Genomic DNA, 26,976 nt, shown 5'->3' on the forward strand with positions numbered 1-26,976 from the left:
TGTCTGAACCTAATGAATTTTTAATAACTCATTAAGGAATTCTTGAGGAAAAAATTAATAAAGAAGAACAAAGTGTAAAAAACCAAAGATTGAATCTTTTGAGGAAAAAATTAATAAAGAAGAACGAAGTGTAAAGAAATAAAGATTGAATCTTTGAGGCAAAAACTAAAACTACTAATCAACTCTAATACCCAAAATCTCCCATCTTTCAGCTATATTGTTGTCTCTGTCTTCGATCTCCTTTTTCTTTTTCAAACAACTACTGATTTTTCTACTTACAACCTCCCATCATTTATTAATGCATCCCAACATTCTTCTAAATATACATTTAAAAATAAAGAACAATGGAGGAAGGAGAAATAAAGAACAATGGAGGAGAAGTTAATGTGTTATATGAAAATTTGAGAGAATGGGTAAAAGAGAAATGGGTTATCCTCTAAATGGTTGAGGCATTGGGTTAAAAATAGGAAATATGGATTTATTTAAAAAACTTCAGATAATTGGGGTCAATTTTGGGGATTCCGTTAAATGAGGGGTAATTATGGTGAAATTAGTAACGGGAGAGGTAATTTTTTTTATTTTAACAACGAGTGTAAAGTTAAATAATAAACCAAAGTTGAAGGGTATTTTTGACCTTTTTCCCTTTTTTAATCTACTTGTACTTTCATAATGTAACAATTATACATGCATGTTTCTCACTAAATCATAAAATTACATTGAGGAAGCATCTTAAAATTACCTTTAGATCAGTTGTTTAATGAAGAAAGAGTTTCTAAGGGTCAACAATACTATTTTGCTTTTGTTTCAAATTTATTTTTCACCTTCTATAAATTTTGTTAGAGTAACAAAGTAACAATAACGAAAGTGGTGAGCGTTTGACCTCAAACAAGTAGATTGTCTCTAAAAAAAATTATTTATGTTGTTGTGTTGTATATGTTTTAACTGTCTTAACTTATTTATAACTAATATTAATATCGAAAACATTCACCTAAATTTTATTAGAACGAGTAATTCTAACTATAAAATAATCGAATACATATATTATGATAAATTATGTGAAGGATAAAATGAACAGATATCAAGATATTTTTAATCATTAATTAATATATTTGCAATTCTCGAGATATGTGGTGACATCAAATTATTTAGTTTCTGTTAAAATGTTTTAAAAACTTACTAAAATTTACTCTTTTTTCCCCCTATACAAGTCAATTATTATAAATATTATTCGAAACCTTAGAAAAATTTATTTAATGACATATAAAGTTATTCGATTACATGTTTATTTAAATCATGATCTCATATATTTTTTAACATTGTTATTTTAAATTTATTTTTCTACATTAATAATAATGAATTTAGTTTGCTTAGCTCTCTAAAATTGATATCATAAGATAAACCAAATCTAATAGAGTACTATCTTCTCCGACGATTACAATTGCCCAGCAAGTATTGTTTTTACAGTAGAAGAATTATACAGTGTTTGAGATCAAGGAAAAATATGGTCAGTAGGGTTTTGGGTTCCGAATTTATGGTGTGTTCTCCAAGATTTGAGGGATGGCAATGTCGAATATGTATATTGGGAATGTCATTTTATGTGAAGAGCTTGGTAATTTGAAGAATGATTTTGGTGGATGTTCGAAAACAGAGTTAGTTGTGTTCGTCTTGTGGTGAGTTTTTGCGAAAATATGAAGGAGATGATACCCAGTAAGTGCAATCTTATAATCTATTTTTAATCCTTGCACCAATAGGATCTCCAAATATAGCATATAAGTGTAAAATCAAATCATGATATGCTAGATATCATGAAAGATGAATTGTTTATTGCTATTACATAGTGGCACTGTAGTAAAATCTGAAGAATTGCCCTTGGGGTTATTAAATTTCTCAGGAAAATTGCTTGTCATGCTATTTAATCTTGTGTTTAAGGGTGTAGCATCTTTCACCTTAATCTTCCCTCTCTGTTATTGATTTGAGATGTCATTTGCCAACACTAATTACTCCCTTTGTAATTCAGTTTTCTATTTGTCAGCAGTTAAAACAGTTATGCTACTCTATGCCTTGGTAATCTTTTTTAAGTCGGGATAAATTTTTTTCTAGGTAATGATCTAAACTAATATTCTTACGGGTGAAGGGTCAAAAACATACCTAAAGTAATCCAGTTTCTTGAAGTTCCATATCTGAATTGTGCAAATCTCCTATCTGAGCTATCACCAAATGTTTATAGAAACACACCTAAAATTTCTCTTTGAAAGGATGCAATTCATCTCGATTTATCTTCAAAGCATCATATGCATTCCTTTTAAAAATACATACAAGGATCAGATTACATCTATCTTTCTTTCTGATCAGACAGCCAGAATTATCATATATACTAGTATTCTTGAGCTGATCTCGGCATTCTCCGTATAAAGTTCTTTCATATTAAAAAAATAAGAGTTGGTAAAAAGACGAAAATCTAGTGTTGCAACTGAGGATCCAGACAAGTAGCGGTGAGGCATATGTGTAGCGACTGAGGAGAGCATAAAACTGCTCAACCAGCACATAGTGAATAAAAGGAAGTCACTCAAGATGAGACCTATGTTGCTCGGACTCTTCAAAAATGTCAAGGGCTGCGTGNGTGCGTGTCAGATTCGCTAAAAGTAGTGTATTTTTGGAGAATCAAACACGGGTGCGGCATCGAAAGTGAAGAGTCCGCGCAACTTAGAGATGAGTAATGTTACGATCTACTGTGCAAGTTAAGTTTAATAACTTTTAATTGTAAGGTATTTTGATATACTATATTGATCACCCTTGAAAAGAGGCACACTGATACTCCAATATCGTTTAAATCCAATAACTTTGATGGCTATAGGTGAATTTACTAATACCTCATCTATCAAGTTTAAGAAAGCAGATGATCGAATAACTTTGTATCTTCAATGACATCATATATACACTAACCACAAGCTCAATATATATTACTTTATCTGTTTTACTTTGTGACGACTAGAATTAGGAGAGGCAACTAAGCTTTTAATTATTTTTTTATTAATTATTTTTTAATATTTTAACGTACTCTTCAAGTAATATCTGTGGCACATGTGAAGTTTCGAGAGTCCATCAATTTCTTAAAATATTTGTTTAAATATTGGATATCCGAATTTAACCGAAATTGTTGTAACAATCCCAAACTTTGGGCGAGACTTATTAGCCTTGCATTTAGAGTTGTCAAATGGACTTGACTCGCTAGGCCCGCCGAACCCAACCCTTGAATAAAATGGGATTGGGCTCAGTCTATTTGCCTATTTAGGAACGAGGCTTTTTAGCCTAGCCTCATTTGGCCCTCTGGCCTCGTAGGTCTAACCCGCAAGCCTCAAAGGCTAGCCCGCGGGTTGTGAATTATAAAAATATTTATTATATATCTTTTAAGTAGTTTTTTATTTGTTAAGATTTTGTGAATAAATATTTTAAAATTATCAATACAAAGTCAAGACTATATTTTATACATATATTTTACATTTTAGGGTCATTAGCCCACTAAAATTTCTTATTAGCCCAGGTTTATTACTCCATTTTAACTATAAATCTTTGACCTTTTTTAATTTTGTTTTTATGTCAAATTATTCACTTCTCCTTTATTGTCTTGTTTATGAAAATAATGATCATGTAATGTTTTTTGGCTAGGACGAAGCTTATACTTGTTATATCTTGGCTACTATGTATTTGTTTTGTGTAATTCGTCAACTTTCGTATTCTTTCAAGAGGAAAATGTTGTTCTTTTTTTGGTTGAAGGTCAACCCGTCCCAACCCATGGCCCGCTTAGGGCTGGGTGGGGTTGCTATTTTACAGACCCCTTAATTAAAGGGCAACTTTCACATATAGCAAATATAAAATTCATATTTGTATGCTATAGCAAAATTTGCATAATTGCACTCCGTAGCAAACATATAAATGTATAATTCGCTATAAAAATATACAATTGAATTGAATTGTATAAAACGAGAAAGAGAAAGAGACTTGGCAGAGAATTGTAAAAAAATAAAGTAAATAAAACGAATTGTAAAATTATAAGTGTATGAAACAATTATATGCAATTTGAATTTGTATAAAATGAGAAAGAGAGAAAGACAAAAGAGACTTGGGTAGAGAATATATAATTGAATCTAATTGTATAAAACGAGAAAGAGAAATTATATACAATTTGAATTTGTATAAAACGAGAAAGAGAGAAAGGTAACGGAAACTGGGCAGGGGAGTATTTTTATTGTATAATTATAAGTGTATAGGATGAAAATATTTGTATTTGCATGTGTATATACAATTTTCTCTCGCTTTATATCAACAGAAATATAATTTATACATTTTGCTTCTGTTTGTATAAGCGAGAGAGGCGAGGGTGACGAGCGAGATTAGAGAGATTGGTGAGCGAGATCTGGGAGAGGGGAGAGAAGGGAACAAAAATATATATATTTATACAATTTCCTCTGCTTTATACAAATAGAAACAGATTTTATACACTTGTGTTTGTATAAAAGTGAGAGGAAGCAAGCGAGAGAGGATTTGACGGAGAGAGGTGACTGATTAACATTTTTCTGCGGGACACAATTAAATCAAAGGGTGGTTATAGCAATTAATTTGATTTAGTTAATTTGTCATTATATACAATTTTTTCTTAATTAAAAGGGTCAGCCCGTCACAACCCATTTAACTCTCAAGCCTGTTAGGGTTGGGTTGGGTTGGGCCAGACCATTTTGACAACTTTATTTACACTATTTAATAGTTATTTAACTCTCAAGCATGTTAGGGTTGGGGGCCAAAGAGTTTGGAATCTACAAAAAAAAAATTATGATTTTTGGGTTTTTTTTATGATTTATGGGAAGTGAGCCTTCTTTTCTTGAATGTTTTGCTCATGGTTATCATTTTTGGGGCTTCATCAAGCTTTGGATCTGTTAGTGGGTATAATTTTTCTGTTGATTTTTTTTAAAGGGGAAAAGATATACCCTAAGAATTGCAGTTTAGTCTTAATAATCTAAACTAAATAAGGTGCTTTTCTTGATTACAGTGAAGCAGGCATCTGGTAATTTATCAAGAAACCCTTTTGCTATAAATGGCGAAGAACAGCGGCAGGAGGATTTTCAAAAAAGAAAAAGTTGCAGAAGATTGGTGTTTTCAGTGCAAGGATGGAGGAGAGCTCATGATTTGTGATCATGGGTAAGTCTTTTTTTTTTTTTCTGACTTGGAGGTGGACGGTACTCTTCCCATTCGAGCAACTCCTCTTGTTCGGTTATGGGAAAGTCCTTGGGTTAAAAATACCAATTTTATTTTGAACAATTTCAAACCTACGTTTTTCTTTTTCTTTTCGGGCTTTGCTTTCTGGATGAAAACGTAGACATCATTTGGAAGTTTTTTTTTGGCTTGAAAAGAACACATGTTCCATCTTTAAAATTGCGCCTGTTCTTGGTGGTCGAATTGTATGGAAACATCATCTTTCTCAGAACCCTAGGTTGTTGGATAAAATAATTACAGTAACTCATTGCATATGGTGAGAAAACAAGAGTTTGCGAGAGAACTTAGCGTGATTATTCCCACAAGCTGTGGGGTTTAAAGAACTAAGTTTACATGTTCTATAAGGGAAAGGAAATCAATATAAATCAATACCTAATTAAAGTAGGAGTAAATCAAGCCACCTACTATATTTACATATATGATATGGAATATTCCTAGGATTCTATCACGCTCGCTTAAGCTAGTGCGTATAAATTATATGTACCAAACTTGTTAAATGCATAACTCGTTTTGGGACCAGCTAGGGACTTAGTGAATGTGTACGCAAGCTGGTTATTTGACCGCACGAACCTTGTTACAATGTATCCTAAGAGTACCTTTTCACCGAGAAATGACAATTTATGTGTTTGGTCCCCTTGTGAAACATTGTGTTTGATGCAATGGGAAGTGTAGCTTCATAATCGCACACAAGTTCCTTTCCATTTGTATCTCCAAATGTCAACTCTTTCCGTAGTTGCTTGATTCATATGAGTTCTGATGTTGCCACTATCATGGCGCAATATTCCACTTATACAGTGGCTAGAGCTAGCAACCACATATATTTCTTACTTTTCCAAGACACCAAATTTTCCTCGACTAGAACACAATATCCAGATTGGATCCTCGGCCTTCATAATGTAATTCTTTCCATGGACCAAATTTTATGTATCGAATGATGCGAATAATTGCATTCTAGCGACTACACAAGGAGTATTTAAGAACCGACTTACAACACAACATGAAAGGTAATATGTCGAGTCACTAAGATAATTCAACCTTCCTACTTGCGTTCTATATCTTTTAGGATCGCTAAGAGGCTTCCCTAACCTAGTAGGGGCTTAACGTTTGAATCCATTAGAAAATTAAACGTGCTGCAATCTGTCATCCTTTTCTCTCCAAGATTATCAAGTGCATACTTCCTTTGTGAAAAGACAATTTTTGATTTGCTCAATGCCCCAAAAGTACCTCAATCGACCAAAATCCTTATTATGAAGATGTTGGAAAGGGTGATGTTTCAATTCAGTAATTTCCTCATCATTACCTGTGATAACTATGCCATCAACATACACTACCAATCATGCACAAACCTGGAGCAGAGTGACAATAACTATGCTTAACTCCTAAACTATGCTTGAGGAGATCAGTTCAAGACATAAAGGGCTTGTCGTAGTCTATACACCATGTTACTAGACTTCGTCCGAGTAATAAATTTAAATGGTTGCTCTATATATACCTCATCTTTGAGATCTCCATGAAGAAAACCATTTTTAATAGAAGGATATACTGTGGCGGCATCCCTTAAAGATATAACTAGTATAACCTCATAAACGCCTAATTAGTTAGCAAAAAAAGATGTAAAGTAGGGTTGACCTTCAAAAAACATCAACTGACATAAGGTATTGCTAGAGGTCAGGTGAGCAACATCGATATCCTTTCAATACCCTTGAATAACCAGGAAAAACACTTTTAAGACTAGGGGAGCTAATTTGTCTATTCTTCGAGCGAGTATATGGACAAAATATGTGCTTCGAAAGATGTGTGGTAGAAAAGAGAATTAGGTTGATTGGGGAAACAAAATAGAGTGTCGAACCTGATTTTGAATATCATTCTAAGGCATACGGTTGGATAACAAAGGGGAGCACTACATTTCCTCTAAAGCGCAATGGAACATTTGCTTGAATGAGATGAATGCATGCTTTCTCAACAATTTCCCTATTTTCTCTCTCAGTGGCCCAATTTTGTTGTGTACTCTAAGGATGAGGTTTTTTATGAAAAACTCCATCGGAAGAAAGAATTTTTTTAAGTTGAGATTATAAATATATACATGCATTATCACTACGAAAGGTGCTAGTAGAAACGCTAAATTGTTTTTTTTTTCAATTTCAACACAAAAAGTTCGAAAATGGAAAATAATTCAAAATGATCTTTCTTTAAGATCATACAAGTGCACCTTGAGTAATCAATAATGAGAGTAAGGGTTTGTTTGGTATAACGTATAATAATAGTGCTAAATAGAGTATACTAGTAATGCTTGTATTGTGTTATGTTTGCATTAATTATACATATATTATTTCTTATACATTGTTAGGATAAGAAATATTATTTCTATAGATTAAGAAAATAATAATTAATCTATAGATTAATTATAAATACGTTATTTCTAGATATTTATATACAAAAATATCTTCATAATTATGGTAGAAAAGACGTAGAAGTAGTTTTAGGGATAATTGTATCTTTAACTATGTTAAAGCATGCATTAAACCCTTGCGTTACTAATACCTAGAAATTCATAGGTATAGGTGAGTGATCTCTAGATTGTTTCTCGTATTCTCCCCCACTTTGAAACCTTTGATCCAACCATTTGCTTTTGCAATTTGGAATAGGTTGCTCAACCCTTCCATAGCCAAGATAAAAAGAAAAGGAGATAGAGGTCCCCTTGTCTCAAACCCCTGTTTGATGGGAAAAACCCACATGGTTTTCTGTTGATCAGAATAGAGAATTCCACTGAACTTATGCGATGTCTGATCCACTTTAACCATCTTTGACCAAAACCCATCCTCTGCATCATCTTCATCAAAAAGTTCCAATTCAGGTGATCATATGCCTTCAGGATATCCAGCTTGCATAGGATCCCGGGTTGTTTGTCCTTTTTCCTGGAATCAACACATTCATTGGCTATCAACACTGCATCCACGATCTGCCTGCTCTTGATAAAGGCATTTGTTGCTTGTTCACAAGTTTATGCATCACCTTCTTTAGTCTTTCAGCCAAAAGTTTTGCAATTATCTTGTAAACTCCCGCCACTAAACTTATTGGTCTATAGTCATTAAGTTCTTCTGCCCCTAACTTCTTAGGTATCAAAGCCACAAAAGTAGCATTTATACTCTTCTTAAACACTCCTTCCATATAGAAGTTTTGAGATAACTTTGACAAGTTGGGTACTTGTATTTTTATGTTTGGATAAACTAAGGTGTCCCAATCGTCTGTGAATTAAATCTAGAGAGTCAAGGACCGAAGCCTCATTTGTTTTTATTAAGATTAAGACTTCTATATTTGAATGCACATCTTAAGATCTTGTATGTAGGTCTGTACGTTGAATGATTAAGATTCTTTATTTCTAATTCTCTGATTATGTGTAGAATTTAATGCCTCAGCCAAACGACTTACTGATAAGAGGATTCTGATTATAATTGCTGTACTAGTATATGCACAGTATCTCTGGATAGTTTCAGAATAACAGAACAATGGAGGTTTTGCTGGAAAAATGATTAGCAATTTTGTACTCTTATTTTATTTTTGCTTTCTAATTAAATAAAGTGTTGGTACCATGTGAGAAAACAAGAGTATGAGAGAGTACTTAACTTGGTTATTTCCCACAAGCTATAGGGGTTTAAATAGCTGAGTGTACATGTCCTTAAAAGAGGAAATCAATAGCTAATTAGATAGGAGTAAATCTAAGAGTAAATCAAACCACCTACTATATTTACATATATGCTCTAGAATATTTCCATGGTTCAGGCATATTCAATATGCAATTTAACTCGGTCAAAAATGATAGTGTAAAAGGACACATGTTGTCCATTCATTACTTTGTTGTGAACAACGGATACAATAAATATTTTTACCCCCAAAAACTACCACAAATGTGTTTCTCCAATGGTTGGTCATCTGTAAATGCTGGTTTTAGCCAACTCTCCAAAAATTCTCGTTTATTAAAAAAAAAAACTTATGCGTTATAGTAAAAATATTCGCTTTTACTTGTGCGTAATTTTTCCCTTGTGTACTCTCTCTATTCACTTTTACTTATGCGTTATAGTAAAAATATTTTCTGTTTAACTTTTTACTTTTAGCCTATCAAGAGAAAAACATACTTCGTTCATATTTTCTTAAAATCAATTGCTTATTCTCCATATAATTTCCCAGGACCTAAGACTAGATATCAATTAATATTGGTATTGTGGTAAAATATTAATGTCAATCATTATTTCTTAAGGACCGTGCAAATTTTACCCTTAACATTAATTACCTCTGAATCATTTCACAAACTCTAAGACTGAATATCATTAATGTGGATATTGTGGTATCATGTCAATCATTATTTCTTAAGGTGGACACAGAAAAAAAAAGGAAGGAGTAATAACTACTGTTAGCTTTTTGGGGAAAAGTTATTTTCTTGTTTAATAACACAGAAAATTCTTGGATAAAAGCAAGCTTGGTTGCAAACATTGGTTGATGGCTCCTCACAATCTTAAAAAATTAATAATGTATATAAGAAAATAGATACAGGTTGCACCCAAGGATGTGATCTAGTGGTCAATGAAGTGGTTGAAAATCAGGTTCAAATTTCAGCGGAGACAAAAAACAGTATGATTCTTTTCATTTGTCCTACCCTTGGTGGATAGAGATACCTGGTATCTATTGTTGGTGGGAGGTGGCAGGTATCCTATGAAACTAGTTGATGTGATAGAATACTAGCCCAGACACCACGGTCATCATAACAAAAAGTGGTCAGTTTCCAGCTGGGATATCCTTATTAGGAACGTGTCAACTTTACTTCTATGGAACACAAAGTCTATAGATCCGCACTACTGTCAACTTTACTTCTATGGAGGAACAAAGGTTGTAGATCCTCTGCTGTCAACTTGACTTATATGAAGCACAAAAAAATATATAATTTCTTAACCTCACGCTCTACTTTCTGGTCATTCATCTTTTGAGATGAGCACCGCTCTTATGTTTAGAATTTTTGTTAAAAGCTTCTGAAAATTAGTGATAAAAGCAGTATACGGCTTAGCAATTAGCTAGATAGTCTTTGTTTTGGTTAGCTTTTTTTCTTTTGGCTAGGTACTCTGCAATGGTATTCATTAGGTGTTCCAATTATTTTTACTAAATGATTTTTTCTCTACATGGACTTGTACTAAACAATATATTTTCAACTTTGCAGGGGATGTTTGAAAGCTTATCACCCTGAATGTGTGGGGGTAGAGGACTCAGTTTTGACAAGTGATAAACCTTGGATATGTGGCAAGCCTCTTAATTCATCTTTCCTCAAGCAAATTTAATATTTCTAAATTTACTTTGTCCTTATGTTTTTTCTGGGAGTTCTTTTCCTTTTGCTAGTTTATCGATTTTGACTAACCAAAGTTAAGCGTGACAAAGCTTAGTGTATATTAAGTGAAAAAGGCAACTGAATTTTGAGTTTCTGTTATATTGAGATTTTTCAAAATAATTCACTGCAAAAAAATTGTATTTGCTATTTCTCCATGTATACTAGAATGAACATGGATATGGACTGCTCTTCTTAAATAATTTGCTTAATAACCTTGCAGTCGCATACAATGTACTAGGTGTTGCTTACCCTTTTACTTGGATGAATCAAAATAGTTTTCTTTGATAAAAAGATACTATTAAAGGGAGGACTTTAAGCTATACATTAGTCGAAGTTCCATGATATCCTCTGTCAGATATAAGGAATTACAAAACCGCCACTTTGACAAACAAGGTTTCCAGTGGTTTGAGTGTTTGGGAAGTAGTAGTAACTTGGAAGGTTGTTATTTTTTAATTTATTTTTGTTTTGCATTCATATACTTCTCGTTAAAAAATAAGCTTCCAATAAGGCCAAATGATTCCTCCCATAGTGTATAGCGGTAAGGCATCGAGTAGTGGTTGAAGTCCTCCTTCATGTCACTGTAGCTGCTTTGGGGATAAAGTTAATTTTACACTCCTATCTTGCCTCAATGAATTTTTTTGATGGTTGGATGTCACATTTAAAATCTTAATCAACTTGCCAGTTATGCACTAAATTAACAAGATACTCTGTATAGAAAAGTGGGTGGAGTTTGGAAAGGGTACTGTGTACAACTGTGCATAACCTTCCACTTCCTTGTGAAGTTAGAGAGGTTGTTTCTAAAGGACCCCAGGCCTAAGTAATGCATATTAAAAGAAAATTAAAAGGAAATAGAAGTGAAGAAGTTCATTACCAATTTTTTTTTAAAAATAGTAGTGAAGAAGTCATGTTGAAAATAATGGAGAAAAGAACAATAACAATAACAAATAATATGATAACCTAAGCAAAAGAGAATAAAACAATAGGTAAAAAAATCGAAGAATAAGATGGTTAGGAGAGTAACAACAATAATACTGATAGGGAAAGCTAGACAACTCGACAATCTACTACTTTCTTCACTAATTCCTCGACCTCCATATTCTCCTATCTAAGGTCATGTCCTCGGTAAGCCGTAGTTGTGCAGTCCTATCTAATCACCTCTCACTAATACTTCTTCGGTCTATCTTGGCTTCTCCTTAGAACCAACTTATTCAACCTCTCACACCATCTGATCATGTTCTCTTCACATGTTCAAACTATATCAACCTCGCCTCCGTCATCTTGTCCACCACAGGGACCACTTGCACTTTGTCCAGAATATCCTCGTTTTAGATCCCATCTTTCCTAGTATGCCCATACATCCATTACATCATCCTCATTTCCGCTACTTTGAACTTTTGGACGTGTGAGTTCTTGATTGGCCAATACTAAAATGTTTGATTTTAAAATGTTACTCATTATAAATCATCTTTTTTTTCTTCATTAAATTTATGAACCACTGGATTAATCTCAACTGCAGCAGTTCCTGGTATGTATGCTGGTGGGACCCTGTGTTGATAGCTTCCCAAAGAAGCAAATCCTTCTGTTCTATGTTCCATACAGAGAACGGGAAAATGTTGTCTCATGTTTACTACATCTCCTCTATTTAGAAAGTATTATTCAAGAAGAGTCCAACTTTTACATCCTCGTTTGAGATGTCACTTATTACGTCGTGATAAAAGACTAATGAGAGCGTGTGTATATATAGTACTTCGCAATTGCTTTAGTTAATTATCTCCAACAAATCTCCAAAGAGATGGCCTAGCGGCTAGGAGCTGGATTAACAACTCAGTGTAATCCGACAAATGAGTATAGGGTTTCTAATACTAAGTATTAAAATATTTTGAAGAAAATCTTTGGAGTATAGTTGTCAGAATTTTAGGCGATTGATATGCAGTACATAGTAGGAGAGAGAGGGGGAGGGAGAGAGAGAAATAGAACTTTAGTGAACATCTTACTATGGATCTATATTATTTTGTCTACTTCTTGTATGTGGGAGCCCTTTCCCTTTGTAAATGAATATATTTCTTTAAACTTGATAAAAGAAAAATGGACATTTTACTATGAATATATGATAGCCCTTTAAATGATTTTGCATATTGCTCAATTCTAGAATATACTATTTTAGGTTCCAAAAAAGAAAGTTTTGCTTCCATTTTTGTTCAGTCTTAAACTGGAGTTTATTTTCATTTAGCAGATAGTATTATGTTTTAATACAGCATTAAATGTTTTGTGGGACCAGATTCTCAAATGTTTGCACAAAGCACTTGAATATATTTAGTTGTGCTGATGGCATATGAAAAGCTTTTGTTCATTTTGAGTGATGAGGAAAATAAGATCGAGAAAGACTTCAGACCCCCCCCCTCCCCCCTCTAGAGCGTATACTTAAGGATGCATGCATGGAAGCTCAGTAAAATAATTTGCATATTCTAACTCAAGATATAATGTCTTGGCACAAATGAAATGAGTAATTTTCTAGGCAATTTCTGAGCGTCTCACATATCTCCATATTTAGGCAGTTCTATGGTCAAGGAATTATAACTGTTCTTTTCTAGAGCCAGTATTTTTCTTTATTTCTTTGTGTAGTTTAGATTTATATTTGTTTCCCAAGGCAAAAGGTAAATATAAAGGCATAAAAAAAAATTAGAAGTATGTGGTATTGGATCCTGGCGGCTAGCCCTATTTCATGATGAGCAAGTATGATTAATGGTTATTTAATTCCCTTAAATTTAAACTACTTGAAGGATGATATTCTCATGTGTAAATAAATTATGATAAGAAAATTGTTAAGCTCATAATAGACTTATTCTTAACAAATATAACTTAATATGTAGATACAAGTTTTAGTTCCATACTTAACCTCAGCCTTAATTCTCTATGGATAGACTTCTTTATCATACATGTGCATGCTTAAAAACCTTGATAAGAATATGATAATACATATAAGCCCAGAGAATATAAAATGCTTAAAATAATTATATTCTGAGAAATGATTACTGTAATCATGTTTTTCTTGAGTGTTGGAGTTTGATGTAGGAACAAAATTTCCTTTCAATTACAAAACAATATTAGAATAAATATTATTGCTTAAGTTGGCTCCAAATTGCTACTGCACCACTTTTTGGAACGATGAACCAGAATGTTAGAGATTAGAAGTCTGTGGTAACTGTTGCTGAAATAGATAAGCATTTATCACTCAAAGACATTAGATAAATGGATAGCCTGGTGTGTCAAGCTTCCTATGTTCACACAGGCTCCAGGGAAGGCCACACCCCAAGGAACTGTAACGTGGATTTCATTCGAACATTTTAAGTTTGAGTACTTATATATTGTTGGCTTATATATTCTCGTGTTAATTTAACTGGTCATGTATTGCTTTTTCATTACATAGAATAAATATAGATAAATATAGTTGTGCAAAATGTAACATCAGTTTTACCGTGTTCCAGGACGACATGCATGCTTAATTTGCAAAGGAAAATCATATTATCAGTGTTATTGTTGTGATAGAGCTTCATGCTGGAGCTGCATTGGTGAGATTGACTTTGTCCATCTTAAAGGGAGGAATGGATTGTGCAATAATTGCCTAAAGCTCGCATTGCTTGTGGAAGAAAACAGGAATATTGATTCTGATGGGGTATGCATGATTATTATGTTACTCGAAAACTGTATTTTTTTGGTTCAGTACTGATTAATTAGTTCATTTTGGAAATGTTTATCTATAAATCCAAAGAGAACTTGTCATGGAAAAATATTAACTGAACTAGCCCAGAAAAACAGCTTGCAAGTTAGGGGGTGTTTGGACTGACTTCTTTAAGTGACTTATAAGTTAAAAGTCACCAGTTTGGGAACCCCCAACTTTTGACTTTTGGCTTCTTTTTGTACTTTTTTCAGCTTTTATGCACTTTTTGTGTTACCCAAACACTTTCAAAACTAAAAAATACTTAAAAAGCCAAAAGTCACTAAAAATAAGTCAATCCAAACACCCACTTTACAGCATGACACTTTATAGCATTGACATATAATTACGTTTAATACTCATGATAAATGAAGCCAAGTCTATAAAGAGCATTGAGAGGTGACAAGTTTGACAACAGGAAAGTATGAGATGCGCTTTTGGTTTCTCTCTCTTTAAAACACTACATTCATTTGTGATCAGAAAAAGTGAATGATTATTATGTATGAAAAAAGATTAAGTTTCCTGTTCAGTTTTCAAGGTGAACTGTATTTTAGAAGTTCAAAAAGTTAACTTTCTCTCAGGAAGTGGCTTCACACAGGTTTAACTAAGAAAATCTTAGTTGTATTCAATAGGTATTGATTTTATCGTCATTTTATTGTTTCCTGAATTAATTCTACCTCTAGGCGTCCGAATATTGAGTTTATTCTAGTAAAACGTGGGGAGGATATTATCACAATTGATCTTCTTGTGTCACAAACTCTATTAACAGCTTACTTTCCTCTGTTTGAGCATGTGAGATTACGTCTTGCATTTTATCACTAGTATCCCATTGGCAATATTCAGTTAGATTAGTCTTTCTTTTATTGCTTGATATATCTCCTTTCCTATTTGCTTTATTTTTCCTCTAGTTAATGAGTAATATGTTCCATTTTTAATATGAATGACTGTTACTTTCCAGGAAATTGCAGACTTCAGAGATCGGGAAACATACGAGTGCCTTTTCAGGGAGTATTACGAGTTAGTAAAGGAAAAAGAAGGAATTGACAAAAATAAACTTCTTGCTGGTAAGGCTCAACTAGACAAGGAGAAGATATGCCAAAATAGCTCTTATTCAAATAAACGTTGTGAGAAAGAGGATGAGCAGTTTTCTTCAGGCAATGAAAATTTCAATGATGGAGAACCTCAGAAGAAAAAGCTTAAAATGAAAAGATGTACACAGCAGAAAACAAAGACGCAAAGCAAAGTCATCGGCAGCCTTGAACAAAACAAATTATCCTCAATTTGGTATTCAACTGCACCAAAAAGTCAATTTGCAGCCTTGATTCCTGAAAATATCAAACTCGTTTACCTGAGGCGGAGCTTGGTAATGGAGTTGATCAAGCAGCCTGAGTCAATTAAAACCAAGATTATAGGAAGTTTTGTTCTGGTCAAGTTAGATCCACGGCGTAACTCTCATCAGCTTGTGCAAATTACAGGTTGTTTTAACAAATGATTTCATTCTTTGATTTGTCTTGAAATGGTTGCTAGCATCCATCGGTGGACTACTGTGAATATGATGCTGCATTATTCTCGTGTTTTCAATACCTGAGTTTTTAGATAATTGGGCATCAACTAGCCAGAACACCTATTTTTTTCCTAAAACAAATGATTATGTTTTCTCAACTAACTTTGTTTACACTTTTGTGGTTATCACGACATTAATAATCTGTTCAAGCACATGAAGCTGAAGTTGAATCTTGAAACTCATCTTTTCATAATTTCCTTTGGGCTAGTCATTATTGTGTTGTTAATATTGAGAGAAGAGTTCATGCTTTACACCCTCTATATTATGTTTTGGAACATATAAATCTTCTTTACAATTTGTTGTACTTTGTTTGCCCATGTCGTATGATACTATTATTATTTGGTGAGTCGAATTGTTTCTTTATTTGACTACGATATGTTTAAATAAGTTGGTTCGATTTTACCAAATAATTGTGATTAGCAGTAATTAGCAATATGTATTTTTCAAATATGTAAATATTATTTTTAAAATGGTTAAACATCGATGTCAGAATACGCGTAGAGAATCAGATGAGTGGATTCCGGAGCATACCACCCTTTCCAGAACGGAGGATGATCGTTGCTAAGCTAAAACAAGTTACTCTCTCCAACCCAAAGAAAAAGAGTAGAAGACCTAGTTTGACTAGCACCGTAGGTTGAGAGAGAAAATTTATAATAAATTACTATTATTAAACTTAATACTCCCTCGTCCCATTTTTATGTGGCACTTTTCGGATTTCGAGATTCAAACAAGGCTATGTTTGACCATAATTTTTTCATAAATCTTTTATACATTTTGAATTATCAACTATTGTGACTTATAGTACTTTTTTATGTTTTTTTTCAAATATATAAATTTCATTTAATTTGATGATTCCATGTGTAAGTTCCTGTCAAACNATTCCTGTCAAACTTAAACTGTTGGACTCTCGAAAAACAAAAAATTTCACATAAATTGGGACAGAGAGAGAGTAGTATTTAGGGAAATTTGATATGTGAATAGAGTGGATTAGTTCGATGAAAAGATATGACGTGGTGAAATAAGTAAATAATCAATTAAAGAAGCTCAGTAAATTTTGAAGAGAAAAAGAAAAGCAGGTCGAAATATTGGATGGAGATATTGAGGCCATGATCATAATATTATTCTTATCTTCCAAGTCTTAATATAGAATATTTATCTTCCATTGAAATATTAATCTTGACCACCAATTTTGCTTTCAAACTGACATCGTTCTTGTTTAAGGAGTGTTCTCAGGGACCAAGCTTGGATCAAGTGATACGTGCAACAGCGAGAGTTCAATTCAAGTTTCAAATGTGGCAACAGATGTTAGCTTGACCATGCTTTCAGAGAATGATATTTTTGAGGTAACCTACTTCATCTTTTGAGGGCATCTGTCTATGCAAACTCTACTTATAATTTGACATGATTTTTCAGCTAATGAGCTATATAGAATTTGACATGATTTGTGGTTAACCCTTCAATTCAATGAATTTCGACATTTTCCTGTGTTTTTCAGAAAGATTGTGATGTGCTCNTTTTCAGGAAGATTGTGATGTGCTCAGAAAAAATGTGAAAGCTGGGCTTCAAAAGAAGCTTACAATTGTAAGTTTTCTTGGATTGCATTTTGAAATAACTATTATGCTGAAACATAGTCTAGATATTATTATATGACTGAAAGCTTTGTATGATTAACTGTTGTTTCCCGCATAAAATACCCGCAATTAAATGACTTCTCCAAAAAGTGATCTCTCTGTCGGCACTGCTCGGTACAAGTTCTGGTTGCCTCTAGAAAACCCAATTTCTCTTTGTTATGTAGTGTTAGAGCTTGTAATATAGATTTTGAGTGGGAACTAGTTTCTCCAGTCTCAGCTCTTCAGGCAGCATGCTGTTTGCAATATACGACATGCTCTCTTGCGGATTACATACATGAATATACGACTGTTATAATCTTGTATCCTTCATGTTCTATGGTGTGACCCCTCTGGTGGGAAGGAACTAGTAGAGCCTGGGTGGATCTTGGATGGGATAGTTGCACCCAATTCTTAACCAGTTCTGAAAAAAGACGCAGATCAAGAGAGAACTACTGGAGTGATCACGTGAATTTTCAATCTTCTTCTTCTCCTCCTAATCCTTTTCCCTTATCGATGTAGATTGTTGGTGGAAAAATGATGGCTGTAATGTGAATATGTTCTCCAGTCCCGGTCTCTGGCACTAATTATTCTGTGAACTTATAGTGTCCTCAGTTTTGGTTTCACCAAGTAAGAGTGCCTGCTAGCTGGCCTTTATCATCATGTTGCATTTCAAATAAAAAAGCATGTCTTACTGAAACCCTTTTTCTTCTTTCTTTTTAAGCAAACTCTACAGCACCACATCAACAAAAGTTTGTTCCCATCATCTGCATGTTACATGAATATTCTTTTTCTCTAAAAGGATAAGACATAAATTGCATTATTGGGAAGGTCACAAGATAGAATATAACTGGACTTTGAATAGGTGCATCTAAAACACTAATGCAGATCAGCCAAACAACATGATTCAATAGTGGATTACGTGGATCAGTGCACTTCTTGCCTAGTCCAGGAGATCAGATCTTGGTGCTATTTTGAGTTCACGCCATAGAGATCAGATCTCCATAGATCGACAATATATGAAGCAGTTACTTCCTTGGTCATTCACCTGTCTTCCTCCTCATACTTAGCATCGATGACTTTCCCCCACAGCATTTGCTTGTTAATTACATACTTCCACAGCCATTTCATTCTGAGAGCCTTACTGTGGTTTTTACTCTTTCAGGTTTTTAATTCCCAGACCCCCATATCTTCTTCCACTATCAGATCTTTCCATTTGACAAAGTTATAGCCTTCCCTTTTGAATTTCCTTTTTTTAAAAAAAAAATTGCTTTTGAGTTTGTATCACTTCATTTAAAATAATGAGCTACTGGAAAGGCAATACTTCTATTTAATTTGCATTTGGTTTAATCATTATGCTCACTTGTTGGCATGGATATATTCCCTGAGCCATGGGGGAGACTCATATCGAATAAAAAATTCTTGCTCTGACACCATTTAGAATTGTGTGTGTCATCTCTATTAAATGTTTGATCTATTAGAAAGTTGATACTTCTAATTTAACCTTCTACATTTCTGAAAGATACAAACTCAGTTCCTCAAGTTTTCCAGTTATAGATTCAGTTGAACTCCAATTTCATTTAGTACTACCATAAAACTTAATCTCCTATTTGCAGGTGGAGCTTGACCAGAGGGCTAAAATCCTTCACGAGGACATCACAAAGCACGTATGGTTTCAGTCTTTCCAAGTTACTTTTAAAGTTGGATAATTTATTTTCTTAGGAACTCCTTGTTGATTTGGATAGCTTGTAGCTCTATGAATTTATACTCCATTGGCATTATATCGTGCAACATGGATTAAATGCTTTAAAAAGATTTCAGCTTCCATTTCAGTATCATGGAGTTATTAGGGACCTTTTATTTTATCTTAATTCCATATATTTGCGAAACATCTAATATCTGGTGACCCCTTCACTTTTAATGTCAAGAGGATTGCTCGAGAGCTGAAAGTGTTGCAAGGAAAAATTGATCAAGCAAATGAGAAAGGATGGAGACAAGAATATCCTTTTTTCCTTCTTTTTTTGGGTGACCAAATTTATCGTATTTGACAGAATGCCAAACCNCGCCAAACCAATCCCAAGGATGGAAAATTAGCACAGATTTGGTAGTAAGCTTCTGTGTATGGTCACCAGCATTACTTTCTATGATCACCAATTTCATCCTAACCTCTATGTTCCTCCTTTATCATCTCATCCTTAATTTCCTAATTATGTCTGTGTGTACTGTTATCTCGATGTTCTTCATCCTGGTCCATTCTGCAAAGAAAGGAAAGTATTTCCTTAATCACTTGGTTTTTACACTTACCAAGCATCTGAATAGAAGATATCACCTACAGCAAGATTCATACCTGTCATCTGTGCTGGAAAATATTCCTCGAGTGACTCCAGAGGAAATAGAGCCTGTATCTCTTGATCGGAATGACAATCAGATAGTAACCACTATAAAGAAGAATATTACTGGAGTTACTCCTGGGAAAATAGATAGTGAACCTCTGGCTGAAAATGATGATGGGAAGCTTTCTTCAGACAATGGAGATTTCAGTGGTGAAGGACCTCCAAAGAAAGGGGATGAAAAGAAAACATATACACAGCAGAAAACAAAGATGCAAAGAAGAGACACTTCACAGAAAAAAGAATTTGTTGGATGGGGATCAAAATCTCTAATTGACTTTCTTCAGTTTATAGGTCACGATACCAGAGAAAAATTATCCCCATATGATGTGACATCGATGGTAATTAAATATGTAAATGAAAATGACCTTATCCATCCTATTGAAAACAGAAAAATCCTTTGTGATATTCAGTTAGAAGCTCTTTTTGGGGGGAAAGTGGTAAACAGAGACATAATACTTAGCCTCCTTATAAGCCATTTTGTTGAAAATGAGGAGCGATTACAAAAGAATGAGCTTGATCATGATCTTGAAGACAATGACACAGAAATGTTTGTGGCTTCTAAAACTGAGAAAAAGGTCGAACAAAACAAAAGATCCTCAATTTGGTATTCAACTGCAGCACAAAGTCAATTTGCAGCCTTGATTCCTGAAAATATCAAACTTGTTTACCTGAAGAGGAGTTTGGTTCTGGAGATGATCAAGAAGCCTGAGTCGTTTGAAACCAAGATTATAGGAAGTTTTGTTCGGGTCAAGTTAGATCCACGTGATTTTGAGCTGCGTAACTCTCATCAGCTTGTGCAAATTACAGGTTGTTTTAACAAATGACTTTATTCTTTGATTTGTTTTTTAAATAGTTGTTAACATCCCTCAGTGAACTGCTGTGACTGTGTGTGAATGCTGCATTATGCTCATGTATTCCATACAAAAATTTTGGATACTTGAAATTATCCAAAATATGACTGCTGTGAATATGTCTGAATGCTGCAGTATGCTCATGTCTTCCATTCAGAACATCCGTTTTTTTAACATAAATGATTTATGTTTCCTCAACCAACTTTGTTTACTCTTTTTGTTGTTATCATGGCGTTTATAATCTGTTCAAGCCCATGAAATAAAAGTTGAAACTCAAAACTCATCTTTTCATCTTTCCATGAACTGAATTTCCTTTAGGTTTTTCATTGTTGTTTTGTTAATATTGAGAGAAGAGTTCATTCTTAAAACCCTCTATATTTCGTTTGGAACATAAAAACCTTCTTTTCCCAGTTATTATACTTTGTCTGCTCATGTTCTATGGTGCTATTCCTATTTGGTGAGTCAAAGTGTTTCTTCTTTGACTACAATGTGTTAAATAATTTGGTAAGAGTTTACCAAAATAATTGTTATTAGTGGTAATTAATATGCAGTTTTCAAATATGTAAATATTATTTTGAAAATAGTAAAGCATCGATTCAGAATTTACATAGAGGATCAGATGAGTTGATTCCGGATCGCTGCTAAAGTAAAACAAGTTACATTGTCCAACGGTCCAACCCAAAGAAGAAGAGCAGAAAACCTAGTTTGAATAGCTTCAAAGGTTGAGAAAGAAAATTAGAAATAGATCACTATAATTAACTTTAACAGGATTTGGATAAATCTGGAAGTAGAAATTTGATATGTGAATAGAGTGGAATAGATGGGTGAAAAGATTATACGTGATGAAATAAGATAAATCGAGCTCTTAAAGAAGCTCAGTAAATTTGGAAGAGAAATAAGCAAGCAGGTCAAGTAAATTGGATGGAGAGAGTGAGGCAATGATCATGATCTTATTTTCATCTTCAAAGTCTTAATATAGAATATTTTCTTCTATTAAAAACTTTATGTTGAGCACCAAGTTTGCTTTCAAACTGACATCTTTCTTGTTTAAGCGAGTGTTTCAGGGATCCAGCCTGTATCAAGCGATAACTGCTGTTGCAAGAGTTCAATTCAAGTTTCAAATATCGCAAAAAATGTTTGCTTGAACACGCTTTCTGATGATGAATTTTCTAATGTAACCTACTTCAACCCTTTTATGATCATTCTACCTATATGTTCATTACATAAGATATTAAATGTTGTCAATCCAAGTCTTGTCATGTACAAACACGTGTAACTCTTCTAACTTTAGAGTTAGATTCCATACTGCTAAAAGCAGACTGCAAAAGAGTTGATAATTTTGGATGTTGGTTATTTTCTAGGCTATATTTGTTTTAATCTTTTAAAAAGGATCAAAGGTTTTCTCTTGTTTTGAGAAGTTGTTATCATTGGCTGTTTCAGATTTTTGTGTTAGCGGTGTCATAATAGATTTCACTCTTGGAAAAGATCCTGATTGCAGCCAATGATAGGAGGTGCAGCATGTGGATTAGCTATCCTCTTTTTTGTACTAACAGAAGAAAATATCTTTTTAATTCTTCTTGTAGGTGCAATTTACACCACAAATATGGGAACTTTATATGTTTTCCAGTTACTGTACAACAACATACTCAGTGTAATCCCATATCTAGGGTATGGGGAGGGTAGAGAGTATGCATACATCACCCCCTTTATGTTTTTAGTTACGGAAAAAAAAACAAATTCAGTGACTGAAGAGTGGCTTCATTTGGGTTACCAATATTCTCAACCTTGTGAAAGCTGAGGTAGTTTTGTATGATCATCAAATTGGAAGTAATTTAAAATATCCTAGATGATAAATATTTGATAGCATTCTAGAGCTGCTGGACTGCCACTGTAATTGGAGCACTCCTATTTTTGTTCAGTCTTTTGAGCTACTCTTGGTGCATTTACACTAATGGAAATGGCTTATCACTTTGAGTATTTGTTGAACTGAGGGAAAAAGCTGATTGAATGTTGTTACTAATAAAAAATGAAATGATTGAACGTTTCTAGTAGCCTAGATCCTAATGGAAGCTAGTTTTATGTTTCTTCAGAATACAACATAGCATCTTACCCTTAGTTGATTTGAAGCTGTTACATGTATTCATTTATACTTGAGAAACATCTTAACAGTGCGGAACTACCCAATGGAAAAAACTCTACCAAAAAGCTTTCTTGGTTAACCCTTCATTTCAATGTGTTTTGACATTTTTCTCTGTTTTTCAGGAAGAATGTGATGAGTTCAGAAAGAAAGTCAAAGATGGGATTTTTAAAAAGCTTACAGTTGTAAGTTTTTTTGGCTTGTATTTTGACATAACTATTACGTTGAAACATAGTCTCGATGTTATTATATGACTGAAAATTTTAATATGATTAACTATTGTTTCCAGTATAAAGTACTCCCAAATAAATGACTTGCCCAAAAAGGGATCACTCCGTAGGGACTGCTCAGTGCAGGTTCTGGTTGCCTCTAGAACAACCCAGTTTCTCTTTTGTTATAAAGTATTTCTCAAGTCTCAGCTCTTCAGGCAACATGCTGCTTGCAACCTACCACATGCTCTCTTGCCTTGTTCTAGGAATCATCCTTTCCCTAAGAGTGACTTGGTCATTTTCATGTATTCTTCATGTCCTGTCATGTGACCCTTCTGGTGGAAGCAACTAGTAGAACCTGGGTAGATCTTGGCTGGGTTAGTGGGACCCAATTCTTCACCAGTTCTGAAAAAAACTCTGATCAAGGGAGAAAGAATACTGGAGTGGCCAAGTGAATTCTCAATCTTCATCTTCTAATCCTGGTCCCTTATCATGGAGGTTGTTGATGGAAAAACGAGTCAATGTAATGCGAATAGGTCCTCCAGTAGCATTAAACATTCCTTTATTTGATAATGTCTCAGTTTTGGTTTCACCAAATAACAGTGCCTGCTAGCTGGCCTTAATCATCGTGTTCCATTTCAAATAAGAAGTGTGACTCACTGAAACCAATCGTCTTTTTTCTTTTTTAGCAAACTTTACAGCGCCAGCTCAAAAGAACTGTTTTCTTGTCATGTGCATGTTACATGAATATTCTTATTCTCCAAAGGTTAAGACAACTTTAGAATTGCATTTTTGGGAAGGCTTCAAGATAGAGTATATCTGGACATTGAACAGGTTTCTGTAGAACATTATCGCAGATCATCCAAACAACATGATTCAATAGTGGGTAACGTGGATAAGTGCACTTAATGCCTAGCGGAGATAATGAGGAAAGCCTCCAGCTTAACACAGTGCTTTTCTAGTTCCCCTTTTACTATACATAGAGACCTTTTGAATTATCTTTTTTCAAATAAGTGCTTTTGAATTTGTACAACTTCATTTATAATCTTGAGCTACTTGAAAGGGTATATAATTTGCATTTGGTTTTTTATCCTCCTCACTTATGGGCATGGATATATTCCCGGAGTCATGGGGAGTTTTCAGTAAATGGGTTGTGGCGAGACTCAAATCAACAAAATGTTTATTAAATGTTTGAGCTATTAGAGTGCTGATACTTTTATTTTTGTCTTGTACATTTCTGAAAGGATATAAGCTCAATTCCTCAAGTTTCCCAGTTATAGATTCATTATGTCTTTACTACCATAAAACTTACTCTCCTATTTGCAGGTGGAGCTTGAACAAAGGGCTAAAATTCTTCATGAGGACATCACGAATCATGTATGGTTTCAATCTTATTTGGATAATTTATTTCCTTAGGAACTTCCTTGTTAAGTCTGGATTGTTTGTAGCTCTACGAGTTTATACTCCATTGGCATATGAGAAAACAAAATATTATCATGCAACACGGATCAAATGTTTTAAAATGATTACAGCTTCCTTTTCTGTAACATGAAAACATTAGGGACCTGTTCATTTTTATCTTGAACCAATATTTTTTGCGGAACATTTAAATATCTGATGACACCTTCACTTTTAATGTCAGAGGATTGCTCGAGAGCTGGAACTTGCGCTGCAGAATATTCCGAAAGTGATTCCAGAGGAAGTAGAATCTCTTGATGGGGATGACAATCAGATGCACGTATGCTCAGATGAGGCAACCCTACAAAATAAAATAATCTTGGAGTGATACCATCAGAAAAATAATCAAAGATGAGAAGGATGGTAGTAAGATGCACCAATGCGCGGTTGTAATGATGCTATGTGCAACTCCCTATCTTCTCCTTTGTTTAAATTGTTATTGTTAAGCCTTTGCTGGAAAACTTTAGTAGATCGTCTTTGACGGAGGGAAGATGCTTCTATCAGTGGCAGGTTCTACCTTGCTATTTTGAATTTAATTGCGACAAAGATTATTCAGTTTTAGCTTTGTTATTTATATTACAACCAGTTAATGTTATGAAAAAAACCAGGTTTACTCATTTTGATGTTGCATTTGCTCTTGCTCTACATCATGATTCATGAGAAGGATCAAGGGGTATACTCCCTCCGTCCACAATTATTTGTCATGGTAGAATTATATACACCCCTCAAGGAAAAAAAAATTAATACAAAGTGTAATTTGCACTATACCAAGAATATCAAAAGTCTACATAACTTTTCAATTGAAGCATACTATCATTAAGGGCAAATTGTTTCTTGATTATTTAAATTGACAGATAATCTTAGACATCTATTTTTAGTACATTTATCAAACAATTGTGGACGGAGAGAGTATGATTTATTCTTTTCTGAGAGACTTAGCAAGAAAATGTTCTTTCTTGATTGTACAAAATTAAATAGTTGTTAGCTTATTTACAAGGCGAGTGAACTTTCTAGAAGTCCAATAACGGTAATTAATGAACTTCATCTCTGCAGTGAAATTCCACAGGCAAGCAAAAATGACTCCATCAAGCAACTTCAATACGTGTTTTCAACCAATATGAAAAAAAAATGGATTCGGAGCTTAAAGGGTACAAAATATTAATAAAAAATCTAAAATGGTATACAAAATTTTATATTATCCCAAACGGTAAAATCGTTGTACCAACAGCGACTTACCCCATCTGAAAAAGCAAAATTGCTGCAGCTCAATTGGTAAGAGGCGATCTCCTTGGGAGGGATGTAAAGGAGCCATAGGTCACGGGTTCGATTCTCCCTTGAGGCTGCGAGCCAATAAGAGGGGATTAAAAGAGCGAATGGCCGCCCATGGCAGAGACAATACCTGAGTATGTGGATCCCGAGGGGGTTGTCACAAGCGATTTTGCAAAATATGATTATTTTTTAAAAAAAAAAAATGAAATCGCTGCCTAAGCAGCGATTTATAAATTATTTTTTTTTTACAAAAATCGCTGCTTCAAAAAATTAGAAAAAATAAATTAAGGAAATCATTGCAGGGGCAGCGATTTCAAATAAAGGAAGGATTTAATATTTTTTTTATCGTTTTGGTTAATATAAAATTTTATATACCGTTTTAAAAATTTTATTAATATTTTGTACCCTTTAGACTCCGAACTCAAAAAAATGGTAAATCTAATTAAATTTATCTTACTTTTTATATTAAAAATTATATTTAAGGTAAACGTATATGTGTAGTTCGTTCAAGTAATCTAAAACTGCCTTAGTATATTTATTTGTCAAATCTAAAATTTTATAAATTCTCAACCTACTCCATTAAATCGTTTCCAAATGCTAACAATAGCATTTATTAAATAAAAATGTTCAAACACCTAACTGTATGAGGTACTAAAGTTTCCATAGGAATAGCATTTGTTAAAAGAAAAAAAATTTAAATATGTAATTAAATTTTTAAATTAGACTTATTTATAGCATTCGTTAAAAGTTTGATTCATAAATGTCATTATTGTTTAAGACATGAATTTTTTTCAAAGTTTCAGAATTTTAATATTCTCTGATAGTAGGATTTTCTCCACAATTTTAAATCATTTGAAATTTGAACATAGACTCAAAAACTACTAGGGAACAAAGATCTAGGGTGTGTTTGGTATGAAGAAAAATATTTTTCGATTTTTTTTTAATTTTTCTAATGTTTGGTTAGATCAAATATTTTGAAAAATATTTTCCAAATCAACTCGTTTTCCTCAAAATTAAGGAAAAATGAATTCCCTTTAAAACTTCAGAAAAACATTTTCCAAAATTCTCTTCCAACCTCCCCCCCTACCCACCCCACCCTACTAGCCCCCAACCCACCCCATTTTCAACCCCTCA

At 33.7% G+C, this 26,976-nt stretch overlaps 2 protein-coding genes across 10 annotated transcripts in view; both read left to right on the forward strand.

Moving 5' to 3' along the window:
- Positions 1-25,192, forward strand: part of LOC107007277 — an 81,875-nt gene extending 56,683 nt beyond the window's left edge. For 8 of the 9 annotated variants that reach the window (XM_027917963.1, XM_027917968.1, XM_027917965.1 and 5 more), the window contains 6 exons: positions 19,454-19,524; positions 19,824-20,725; positions 21,822-21,943; positions 23,032-23,091; positions 24,442-24,492; positions 24,758-25,192. In XM_027917963.1, coding sequence (XP_027773764.1) covers positions 19,454-19,524; positions 19,824-20,725; positions 21,822-21,943; positions 23,032-23,091; positions 24,442-24,492; positions 24,758-24,901 — 1,350 coding nt within the window. In that variant the 3' untranslated portion in view covers positions 24,902-25,192. The remainder of the gene's footprint in view (positions 1-19,453; positions 19,525-19,823; positions 20,726-21,821; positions 21,944-23,031; positions 23,092-24,441; positions 24,493-24,757) is intronic. The other variant, XM_027917981.1, reaches the window with a different exon arrangement.
- On the forward strand, positions 1,380-15,376 carry LOC114077651 (zinc finger CCCH domain-containing protein 44-like). The gene is made up of 5 exons (XM_027917998.1): positions 1,380-1,707; positions 5,045-5,193; positions 10,475-10,554; positions 14,125-14,312; positions 15,323-15,376. The coding sequence occupies exons 2-5, from the start codon at positions 5,090-5,092 to the stop codon at positions 15,374-15,376; spliced, it is 426 nt and encodes a 141-aa protein (XP_027773799.1). The 5' UTR covers positions 1,380-1,707; positions 5,045-5,089.
- Positions 25,193-26,976: the final 1,784 nt, after the last annotated feature.

Source organism: Solanum pennellii, chromosome 1 (assembly GCF_001406875.1).
Source record: "Solanum pennellii chromosome 1, SPENNV200".
Lineage (NCBI taxonomy): Eukaryota > Viridiplantae > Streptophyta > Magnoliopsida > Solanales > Solanaceae > Solanum > Solanum pennellii.

Excerpts from the sequence above, each read along its gene's own strand:
- LOC114077651 (XM_027917998.1), top strand. The coding sequence starts at position 5,090 with ATGGCGAAGAACAGCGGCAGGAGGATTTTCAAAAAAGAAAAAGTTGCA. Across the intron at positions 5,194-10,474 it reads CTCATGATTTGTGATCATGG|GGGATGTTTGAAAGCTTATC; the intron begins GTAAGTCTTTTT and ends TCAACTTTGCAG. Across the intron at positions 10,555-14,124 it reads TGATAAACCTTGGATATGTG|GACGACATGCATGCTTAATT; the intron begins GCAAGCCTCTTA and ends ACCGTGTTCCAG.